Genomic DNA, 12,641 nt, shown 5'->3' on the forward strand with positions numbered 1-12,641 from the left:
TTGACATTAAATAGTATTTTTTCAACTGCAGTCTTCAGAGAAAGATAGAAAGATGAATATCCAGATAAGTGAATTTCCATGCTGTGGTTAGCAGGATCCATTTGTTTTTATGATTTAATTCATTCAAATATGTATTTCTTGTCTGAGAAACTTTTGGGGCTTGAGCCCTGTAAGCCCCCCCTGCATCTGCCTCTGCTGACACCTACCTCCTAACAGTGGTTTTAAGCATTTTTAATGAAATTTCTAGAAATGAATGGTCTTTTTGTAGAATACATCAGTATTAAATTCGCCCGTTTTATATTTTGTAGCCAAATTAAAACTCCTTGCAGGAGCTTTAATAACGACGTTAAATAAGTAAAGGTAAATCGATTAGATGTTGCCTAAAGAAGACGGGTTATAAAATAATCGCAATGTAAAAACATATACTGTACGTAGCTAGCAGAGTAGTTGGGGCTTTATTATCTAATCCCATTGTAGCAGGGCAGCTAAAAGATCCATGCCAATTAGCTGTAATGTATTCTAACAGCACATCTCCTCGTGCAGTCCCCCTCTCTTCTTTAAGAGCTTCTCTCGTTTATCTGGTCAAAGGTAGATGCCCAAGCACAAAGCGTTGTGAGCGCGTGAGTGCTGTCCGAGGTTAAGGTGGTTACTTAATGGTTTCTAAATTGGGATTTTGTCGGTTGTTGGAGGGTGAATTTAATGCACTGGCGTATCCCGGTGGTTGCCTAGTAACGCACTGGCAGTGGGCGCCGTACAGAGATCTGTATGGTGGGCGCTCCATTAAAACCGTTGGCGCTTCTGACCTTGGCGTCGTGAATGCGCAAAGCACACAGACTGTGTGTGCAAAGCAGGGGAGATAAGAGTACAGATCTGTGTGTTTGATACCGGAGCAGGGGGGGGGATTTCACACACAGACACATTGTCTCACAGGCAGCGAGAGTGACGGGCATGCTATGGAGGAAATCTCGAGATGGAGCGCGTTTTATCAGCTTCAGTAAAAGCAGGTGAGTTAACCTAATGATGTGTTTTTTACTGAGGGACGATCTTTGTTCTGATTGATCACTGGCTTCCTTGGCAGTCACTTTACCTATAGTGCTAACTAAACGACAAAAACAAGCTGCAGCTTATGTTACATCGGTATTTTCCTCTCGTTTCCCCAAATTTTACACCGTCCTAGACCTAGATTAAACAAGCTCCTCACTACAGCAGTTTGTCGATGCTATCAGGGCTGTGGCTTGCTTTTCACTGAGGGTCTGCATGCATTCATTTATAAAGCACCGATCATTATGTTGAGAGCTACCTGCATGTTCCCAAGAAGGTAGCCCATTCTCCCCTGCATCATCCCTGTTCCTGTTTAGCCTATTTCTGGGCTAAATTAGGGGGGATTTGGGGAATCCAGTAAAACGGTTTTGATCCACATCACAGTCGAATTACAAGGGCATCGGGAACCCGGCTCTGTAGTCTGACATGCCAGGCTCTTTCTCAAAATGCTTTCATGTAAAGGGGCCCCAGGCTACCAGAAAAGAATCGATCTGATGTTGTCCCAGAGATTTTTATTCGTGCTGAATTGGTGTTGAGTTGTGTGCCTGTCAATGATGGAGGTGTAGAGATTGTAATGGTGGGAGAGGAACATGATTATAGCAATCATTCTAATAGGGCTGCAATTAGGATCAAGTCAGTCAAATGGGAATTAAAGTATGAGGGTCCCAAGTAACCCAAATGATTGTAACACCATCAGTGATGCATAAACACCTGCCTGCTGCAGGAAAGCATGCACTGATGTGAAATATTTGTTATTTTAGAGTCTATCAAACGCATGACACATTTGTTTAACCCCTTTCCTTTAGCAAGGCAAAATTGCCCAAGAACTTGTAGTGAATCAGACCCGACTGAGTGATGGCTCACATTTATTACATGGCCCATTTAGTGTCACCTATAAAGATTTAATCCACATCTGTCCCATCCTAGAGCACAATTGGAAAAAAGGATACTAAGCCTGTGAGGATATGTAAAGCAAAAAATGAAAGTAGCTATACTATGCATAGCCTTAAAGTCAGCCTGTGCCACTGCTATTTAAATAAGAGGTTTGAGATGATGCCAGGAAATGACAAATCTATTCATACTAATGTCATGAATTCATGTGTAATTTAAAAGGAAATGCCGCTCATTTTAAGAATTCATATCATCCCTTTGATCTACAACAGCCCCAGCAGTATCTAATGTTTTTTTTTTTTTTTTCTTGCGGGCCTACTTTATAATCTCAAGACAGCTAACCATTTCTGACTGGTAATGCCTAGTATAGCCTGTAACGGCTAATTTGATAATTGCTAATGATTTCACAGCAGGTTTTGTGTGAAAAGAGTTTTTTTTTTCTACCTCAAGATGATTTATTATCAGTGTCAGCTACAAACCAGAAGATGTGCCCTGATCTACAGTGTAAAAAGAAAAAACTGGTTCTTTATCTTTTCCATTTTAATGTCTCGGGAGCCGTTCATCATTGTCACATAACAGATATGGGATGGAACAAGTCCTGTCCTCTTCTGGCAATGGGGAGCATTCATAAGTGTTAATTAATGCAGACAAAGCCGGCCTAGGGCAGAGATGTACAATATGTCTGAAATGAACTTATGTGATATTACTCTGATTCGTCCTCTCTTTTAAAAATAGTGATGATGTCCACAACAGCTTAAGTGCTAATGCACCTGTGAAAGAGGACAAGAGCTGCCCTTATTTTTTGTGTTTATTTTGCTGTTTGTGTAAACAGTCCGCTGCAGGGAATGAGAAAAGCCAATGCATCACATCTATGGCTAATTAGCTCCTCATATTAGGAGGGAAGGAATTGTCCCCTGACTTAATAGCTACTGTAGCTTCATCACACTTGAGAGAAAGCTATTTAGCTGCAGTCTTTCACAATCCTGGAGGCGGTACTCGTCAATAAGTTTGATTAGGTTAACAAGCTTGTTTTTGCTTTGTTCATTGATGCGCCAGTGAGATCCTGATGTCAAGCTTATTATGCAAACCGCTATCCTAGCCTATGAGGGCGAAGGCAGGATGCATTTTGGGTTACAAAGTAGTTAATTGGAGGCAGCAAAACACAGTTAGCTCTTTGTAGTTCTCCATGGGTGAGCTCACATTTGATACCTTATTTTACATACAGTATGCACATTAGGGGTGAATGGTATTCTGCTGTTTACTGGAGCATGCATTCTGGTGAACCCTTGTTATCACTTGTCATCACACTGAAACTCGTATTCTGCAAAACTGATCATGCTTAAGCAAAGCAAAAGTATGTATATATTTGCATGAAGTTCAACAGGATCAGTGCAAATACGAACAGATCCTACATCAAGGGATATTTCACTTTAAAACTGAGAATCCTCACATTCTTTTTCTAAGAACAGTGTTTCTAGTTGAGAGAAGTAGGAAGTGAAAGGAGAGTTTGCAGCAGTCAAAACTACAACAAATCATTTTTTAAAAAAGAAAAGTTCTTTTTTTGTCTGATATTGAATTCTCTTGCTGCCTAAAAGCCTTCCCCAAGTCTTTCAATTAACCTGCAATTACTGGGCTTCATACAGAGAGGAGTTTGTGCTTGTGTGGTCCCATCAGACATGTTTGTTCAAAGACACTTCCATTTTGCATCTTCATCTCAGTGGCTGGCAGTGTGGCTGAGATGAAAGACGCAATAAAGAAGCAAACATTTCCTATTCATGATGTGAGGTATTTGGTGTTTTTGAAATATAATAAACACTGACACATCACAATCGGATCAGATATTTCTCTCTCAGTGTGGTCCTTCTAATCTCTAGTCACTGCATATTAAAGATGTGTCAGTCTGTGCTCACTTCACTTTGTTGCTTTTTACATAAGAAAAGAGGTGCTTAACACCTTTTATCTTGAGATGCTTTCGCAGCATCACTCCAACATCACAGCAGATGGATTTTTCCTATTCTGCCCATCGCCTCCTCCACTGATACACAGAGATCAGAATTCAGTGATTATACATTTCAAAGCATAGATCTGCTCTTTTAAGAAAGCAGTTTCTGCCAAAATATTAATCACAACAGAGGAAGAGGTATACAGATATCAAGCTTAAATAGAAGAAAAGAGAGACCTGGGAAACAGAGAGAAGATGTTGGAAATTATAAGAGATGCAATGCAATATGATTTGGTATGATAGGATACCATACAGTATGATATAGTACAGTACAGCACAATGCAGTATATTCGATATGACAGGAAACGGTATGAAATGATAGATTACCATGCAGTACAATATGACCCAATACAATATGGTATGATACAATAGGATTCAGTACAATACGATATGATACATTATGTTACAGAATGATACTATACAATATGATACGATATGATACGGCAGGGGTCATCAACTACATTTATTCAGGGGCAAGCTTTTTCCTATGCTTTGGGGGCCAAACATTCAAATAAACTGAATACATTTTTGAAATGGTCTAATTAGCACATTTTTGTTTAAATATTTTATTTTCTTTCAAATACACATAATTTTCAAGCTCTAACCGTGAGATCAGTCTCTATCACAGTCAGCCACAAAGGGGCGGTTGGGATATTTTAGCTGAATATTTCTGTGGCTGTCATGCAGTCTGTCACAGGGTTTGACGCTATTATGCTATGTAGTAATAAATGGAAAAATCCAAGCAGGAAAATTGCACTCGCAAAATGCCTGGAATCGAATTCTGCCCAAGAAAGTTTTTCTCAAGAATTGACTGTTAAATACGTGTTTAACATGTATCATACTTGCTAGTAATGACTGACTGATGGATTTCTGAAAAATGGATGAAACATGAAGTCATTACTGATAAGATAAGAATCTCAGTAGTCTTTTTGGATTTTTTTTTTCATAGCTGTAGGGAGTTTGTAAAAAAGAAGAACAACACCAGAACAAATGTTTTTCCTCTGCACATGGCCTGAATTTGGTAATGTTCTGGGGGCCAGATAAGAAGCTGTTGGGGTGCCAGATGTGGCCACCAGTTGATGATCACTGCGATAAGGCATGATACAGTATGATATAAAAGGTTAGAATGCAGTAAAATACTACATGGTAATTCGATACGGTATGATACAATGCAGTACAATATGATACGGTACAATTTGATGCATTATGAAATGATACAGTATGATATGATACAATATGATTCAGCTAAAATAACTTGAAACAATATAGTATGAGACGATATGACATGATAGGAATCATTTCAATACCAGACAATATGAAATGATTCACTATATAATGACATGTAAGATACAGTACATGAGGGATATAATATGGCATCTTCAAAGAGACATACTGTAATTAGGCTTGTTATGACGAGATTCAATTTATAGTGCAATTAAATTCAATACAAATGAACACAGCTCAGTAGAATATACTACACCATTGCAAAATTATATAATAAGATGTAACATATCATAAACTAGGGGTTGACTGACACCACCTATTAGTAGTACATGAGACCGATTATCTATATTTAAAACCAGCATGTCAATTGCACTAAGACTTCAGTGTTGATTGGCTATAACACTAGCTAGCCTATCACGTTGTGGTGTGGGTGGGAAATTGATGACACTGAGACTGAAAACAGACAAGAAGACAGCAGAGCCTAAGCACTGCACTTTTAAATTAATTTCTTTGGTCAGAAATTCATAAAATTAAAGAACAGTGGAGCACATAATCAGCCAAATGCTGTATAGCAGCCCTGACAGTCGACCAGGCCGATGATTGATTTACTCGTATCATTAACCAACATGATACATGAAGAAAATATACTTATTAGGGCTGTCAGCATCAATGCATTAATCACAATGAATTAAGTACCACGATTAGTAAAATAATCCAGATAAATCGCATGCTTTATTGTTACTTTCAGCACACTTTGATTAAACCATTGCAGCATCTCCCTGCAGCTTTAGTGATGTAGAGTGATGACACAGCTGTTCCTTGAAGTCTCATTTCACTCTAACTTCCTATGACCCTGCGTCCTCATATGAGGACAATACATTTTGGAAACTTAATTTTGCTTCATTTAGATGTGTTAGCCTCATTCAGGGACTCTTTGTCTGCCATCTCGTGGTCACAAAAGCCCATTACATTTGTTAGTGTACATCTAAGGTTGCTGCCATTCTCACAAAAATGTTCTACATCCAGTCTTGACACAAAACTGGTGAAGGTAAAAAAAAAATTCAAATTTTATGATTGAAACTTGTAATAAGGCTTGGTAATGTTTTAAGTTTGATATAGCAAGACAGTTGACAATGTTACAGTGTCATTTAGCAAACATTTCTGTCCAAAGTAAGAGCATCGAGGACGGCTGTTCATGGCCATAAAGGCCCACACTAGATGCTCATTGGGCCCTGACCGGGATTAGCTATGTAAACCGCTGAGCTATCCTGTTTTATTATATCAATGTTATGAATAGTTACAAGTTACAGCACTGCTAAACAGCAGGTGCTCATATGAGGACACCTGGACTTGGTTATTGTTTAATGGTTTAGTAAAGCTTGGCAAGATTTTGAAATGAAACCAACAGCTTCCAAATGTAAAAGTGAGACACCAAATAGGTGTTTTTGTGCCTATTTGGTGGAAAACCACATATCTTGTTAAACAATGGAGTCTTCACTGTGTTGTGAAGGAAAATATGAGGACATCCTTTAAAACAAGCTACCTGTTACAGTGTTTAGTTTTTATCCTAAAAGGTCCTTCTGATCGCAAATTTTTGACTGTTCCTTTATTTCCTTTTCCATAACAAGTTCCTTTTTTCTGTGTCATAATCTTCAATGCACCCAAAGTTTCTGATTTTCTTATGAAATAAAAGCAGGTCTCTATCCAAACAGGAAGTTGATTGCCCTTACAGTACAAAAGTCCAAAAACCAAAATCATTTTAGATTAGAAAAGTGGAATGTCCAAATGTATAATAAGGGGGAGATTAATTGTGATAAACTATAGAAATTCTGAGATTTCATGGTTTAAGATTTTAACAGTTTGACAGCCCTAATATTTATAATGGGATATGATAAGATTTCATGTGATTACAATCAATTTAATACAATAAGATTCAAAACAATGGGACAAGATTTGATGTAATACAATGTAGTTCATTGTAATCTATGATACAACAGACTTTTTTGGTTCCTGCAGGGGAATTTCCCTCTAATATAAGTCGTGCTTGTAGAACTATTTTATAGTTCTGACATTATTTCATGTCCTTTTCTGATCATCATCTTTCAGATTCATGTACACTGCAATGAAAAGTGGAAGTTCAAGCTGTTCATACCTGGCTGAGGTGTATTTGGATTTGATAACCGTCGGAGCCAAAGGCCCAGTGAGTGATGTCTGTTTGACGGGGTCAGTGCAGACGGACTAAGCGGACACAACAGTGTGCATTTGTGCTGTGAAGGGCACTGTCTGGCCCAGACCATGTGGCTGGCTACATTCAGAGACCATCTGTTGCCTGCACACCTTCTCCATCATCAAGGGACTGTAACCATCACCCACTGTGCTCTCCTTTGGTGGATACTATGCTCCTGCTGGTCACTTACCAAGGCAACAAGCCAGAAATTCTATCCGACTGTGACCACCCAGTTTGGGAAATTGCGAGGCCTGCGGGTCCCTGTGCCCAGTGAGGTACTCAGGCCCGTTGATCAGTATCTGGGGGTCCCCTATGCTGCCCCACCTGTGGGCGAGAAGCGTTTCATGCCCCCTGAGCAGCCGTCCTCTTGGTCAGGTATCAGGAATGCTACCCACTTCATGCCTGTGTGCCCTCAGAACATCCACAACACGGTGCCAGAGATAATGATGCCCATATGGTTCACCTATAACCTGGACACAGTGGCCACATACATCCAGGATCAGAGTGAGGACTGTTTGTACCTGAACATCTACGCCCCGACAGAAGAGGGTGAGTTGATGTGGTAGAGCTAACAGTCATGGCTCTCCATGCCCATTATTGTGGTGCTTATGTTATCTCAATGAAGCATGTATGTGATTGATCATTCTCATGTCATTGCTGCCACTAGAGGCTGATTTATCATCCCAGCTATGTCATCCCTTTTTCACTTGTTGCAATCATATGTCATTAAAATTAATGATTATGTTTCTTATTGCTGTGTTTGCAAGAATCATGCAAGACAAAATGTTTCATGGCACAAGGTTAACAATTGAATTTACTGCAATTTTGATATTTTTCATTGGTTTTCCGAATGAAAAAATGCTTCGCACATCTATTTCATAGGTGGCAATGTGCTAATGTAAAAATTCCAACTAACACTGTCTAACTTTCAAAAAATAGTTTATCTGCACCTCTTTAGACCTTCACCAGGCATACAGTTTGTTTAACAGGGCAGGAAATCTTGACTAGGAAGTGGTTACACAATTGACAATTTAACAAACAACATCAGCTTATTGGCTGAGAGAGTCGACAGCACATTATTTAAGTAGGCCATAATGACCTAGTTATTTAGAAGTGGTAATTATCTAGTAATTTTAAGAATAAGCTGGTAATTACATGGTTAAAAGTTGGCATTTTACCTAGTGATGACCCAATAATATTAAGGAAGTATTACCTAGTAATAATGCATTAATTTTTATTAATTACCTCCGCCAAGGAGGTTATGTGATCAGCGGGGTTTGTTTGTTAGTTGGCAACATAACTCAAAAAGTTGTGGATGGATTTTGATGAAATTTTCAGGAAATGTCGGAAATGGCATAAGGAAGAACTGATTGGATTTTGGGAGTGATCCGGATCACCGTCTGGATCCAGGAATTTTTTAAAGGACTCTTTACTATTTTATTTATTCACTTAAATTACCGGACCAAAAACATACCGAACCGTGACTTCAAAACTGAGGTACTTACCGAACCGAAATTTTTCTGTACCGTTACACCCCTAGTAAGGTTAGGGTAAAATACCATGTAATTACCAGAGAATTGCTACAATATTATGAGGGATTACTTGAAAATTAATATTTAATTATTAGGAAAATACTTCCTTAGTATTACCATATTTCTGAGTTATTACTTGTAAAATGCCAACTTATTACAAGGTAATTACCACCGAATTCAGAATCAGAATCAGTGTACGCTTATGTAACAAAGAATTTGAGTCAAGTTAGCTTTGCTCCCAATGTACAGGAATCAAAACTTAAAATAAGAAAAATAAATAAAACTGGTCAAAAACAAAAGTCTAGAAAATTAATGTCTGAGTATGTACAAGCTCTTGTAGGTAATATTTCAAGAATATTCAAGTCCTTTTTGATTGTGTGGTAGCAAGATGTGCAAAGGGTGCGGGGATGCTGACTAGACATGATCAGAGTATAAAACATGCAAGGATGTGGACAGATTTACAGGAGGTGGATACAATCAATTAAGATAGTTATTAGTGCAATGTGCATATGAGAAGGTATTTTCCACAGAGACCTTTCTTACAGCATTTGAGTTACAGTGAATAGATTTAATTAGTCATTATTATGGTAAATAAATTAGTAATAAGTATGATTCGTAAATTAATTAGTGCAAATATACACATAAGATGAGGCATTTTAACACAGACAGCCTTCTCACAGCAGGAGTTACAATAAATAGATTAATTACTTGCAGCATTTGAGTACAGTAAATATACGGTATTAGGAATTAGTTTGGTAAATAGATTAAATTAGTAATTAGTTCTGTAAGTAGATTAATAAGTGCAAATATGCGTATGAAATGAGGCATTTTACCACAGAGAGCCTTCTAATGGCATTTAAGTTACAGTAAATTACTCCCTTGCAGCAAATACTGAGGCTGCCATCTCTAATGCCATCTTGGATCAGTTCTTGAGGAATTACTAGATAATTACCAATTGGTACTACAAAATAACTAGGTAATTAGGGTCTGCTTAAAAAAAGTTCTTACCAGAGAGTCACTACAAAAGCCTAAGAGGCAATTCTAACAAATCATCAACTCATTATAGAAAATAAGGGGACTAAAAATCCTGAAAAAGTACAATTACAATCAAAAGAATAAAAATAGAGCCACAGGTCAAAAAAGAGGAATGGATGTTTATCATCCTACTGATGGGAAAGTTTCAACAAATAACTTTTTAAAATATTTTATTTAAGATGCCCCTGAACTCTTTAGCCCACTTTAAATACTACTTCCACAAAAATGTCAAAGTAAAGAGAACAAATCACTTAAATCCTAAAAATTGGAAACAAGGCGCTGCCGTGCCTTAAACTCTACACGGCAGCACTTGCGTCCAATTGAACCTGAAGCACTTGATGGCACTTACTGATGTTGTTTCTTCTTGTCTAGATCATTGCTTGTGTTGTTCTTGCTCTCAAATGTACGTCGCTTTGGAGAAAAGCGTCTGCTAAATGACATTGTAACATTGTAACATTGTAACATTTTTTTTGATCAATGCTTAACAGTGAGATCTACATTTACATTTATCACAGAAACTGTAATATCCAACTTCTTCAAAGTATTTATTGTGTAATCTGAGCATGTATTTATCATTATTAACAAACACATTACAACGTTTTCTTGTAAAATCTAAGATTTTTAGATCAATTTGGTATCAAAAGCAAAATATTCCAGTGTATTGATACTTTTTTCAACATATATCCCATTACCCCATGGACATTTCTTCATATTTTGGTAGGTGTTGCAGGTGAAAGTGAAAGTATTTCCCTGATGCTACTGAATGTGTATGGATAAAAGGCTAAACTACACAGAAATGTACAGTGTTATGTGCTTGTTTTTCCCTGTTATACACTCAGTGAAATATCGCTGAGGTAGGGAGTTGCTCAAGTATTGGTCCACCTAAACTAGCTTTAAAAATGATGAGCCCAGCATATTTAGCAGCCATCACGGAGCTTCAAAGGTAATCATGAAGGATTACAAAGGAGAAGCTAACACTCCCAGCTGCCATGTTTGGGGAAAATTACAAATTCTTTATATTTTACTGAATCTCTGCTCGGTTCAGACACTAAGTCTGTTGGGGGCCAATTAGTGAGATACAGGAGTCAACTCCCGTCTATCGCTTGCTGATTCCCTCCTATTTTTGTATAACAGAACTGCAAAATGAACCAGCAAGGGAGCACTTGGTGTGTGTGCTCTGTGAATGTGTAGATTAGCAGAGCGAGGTTACACCACAGCTCTGCTGTGTGTTCTCTAAACATAGTGTTGACAAACTCTAATTCAGGTTCCTTCAATGCTCCAATTAAACATTGTTCTGTGGGTTCAGAGTGTTTCCTCCCTCAGCAGCACTCAGGATAATACAAAACATTCGGCATTCAAAGTTAAACCATGTTCGCCTTAACGTGGCACTCTTTGCCTGACTTTTCTATAGTTGCGTAGCAACGACACATAAACAGCCTGCTGGAGAGGGAGCTGTCCAAAATGGTGCAGCAGCCCACGTTTTATAAAGCTCCTGGTCTGAGTGCTGCCTCCTCACCCCACATACAAGCAGGTTAATTAAATCTTACATTTGCATTCACATTGCATTCACAGGAAACAACATAACCCTTTGGTTCTGCACAGTTTTAATTCTTTAGACTCCATGTGTGAAATCGTTGCTGTTTTTATTTTTGCTTATCAACAGCACTAATTAAAGACTGCATTCCTGATATTATTTAATATTCATTTGGGTTCCCTGATGCCCCAATCAAGTCATAGTTCATTAATAATTCATCAATAAGCCATACACTGTACCTCATACATCCTCAGGATAACTATGCTGCAGTGAGAGAATCAACATGAGAGTTTGTGTTTAAATATAATTGCATGGAGAGATAAAATGATCCAAGAAAGATATATCCCTACTGTCAAAACAGAGGCAGCTGGGTCAATATAATGATGCAGATAATAAAGCATTCAGAGGTAACAGTGTGTGTTTGCACACACACGCAATGTGCCATTTCCTGCAAACTTCTAACAAGGAACAAGGCTTTGCTCGCTTGATAAAAACAGATTCCAGACACTTATTTATTTGTAGCTCTACCGTATATAATGCAATGGTGTCTTGCATCTCTCAAGATTTAACATAATGTCATCTACATTTTGTCAGAAAGCAATTAGAAAGAAAGAGTGCAACACAGTGTATGTAAATGGGCTAATCTTCTTTTTGCCTCTAATTTATGGATCTTTTTCCCTGATTCTGTCACTTTGATTGGATCATACATATTAGTGAGGCACAATGAACCATGCTATTTTGAATTCTCTACTTCTTTTTTTCCCCTCATGTGAATCCCAGGGAGCCAACACAAGAAAAAGGGGGCGGCTTTCTCACATGCTGAGGTTCATATATCTGAAGGTATTTTTTTTTTAACAGCTCACAGTTTTGATGCATGGATTCTTTTGGCTTGAGTTTCTTTTTTCCTGTGGATGAAGATCTTTCAATTCTTTTTTACTGAGGAACTGCGGGGGTTCTTTTATTTTAGGAGGAGTAAGAATAATGCTGTTATCTGATTTGTGATTACATAAGTTCGCTGCATCTCATGTCTTGAATTGAGCACAGTGGCAATCCTCTCAGTAAGTGTTACATCTGTGCTGCTGTGCACATTGATCCAGAGATGCATTATCTACTTATCCCGCTCATCGTCCCTTTAAAGACAGTCCTAAGTCAATA

General features: G+C 38.1%; 1 protein-coding gene across 2 annotated transcripts in view; it reads left to right on the forward strand.

Annotated features, from left to right (window-relative positions):
* Positions 1-804: 804 nt before the first annotated feature.
* The window catches only part of nlgn3b (neuroligin 3b), a 30,956-nt gene continuing 19,119 nt past the window's right edge, over positions 805-12,641 (forward strand). Inside the window, exons 1-3 of one of the 2 annotated variants that reach the window (XM_041800616.1) lie at positions 805-1,004; positions 7,265-7,934; positions 12,267-12,326. In XM_041800616.1, coding sequence (XP_041656550.1) covers positions 7,454-7,934; positions 12,267-12,326 — 541 coding nt within the window. In that variant the 5' untranslated portion in view covers positions 805-1,004; positions 7,265-7,453. The remainder of the gene's footprint in view (positions 1,005-7,264; positions 7,935-12,266; positions 12,327-12,641) is intronic. The other variant, XM_041800617.1, reaches the window with a different exon arrangement.

The sequence above is a fragment of the Cheilinus undulatus genome, linkage group 12 (assembly GCF_018320785.1).
Source record: "Cheilinus undulatus linkage group 12, ASM1832078v1, whole genome shotgun sequence".
Classification (NCBI taxonomy): domain Eukaryota; kingdom Metazoa; phylum Chordata; class Actinopteri; order Labriformes; family Labridae; genus Cheilinus; species Cheilinus undulatus.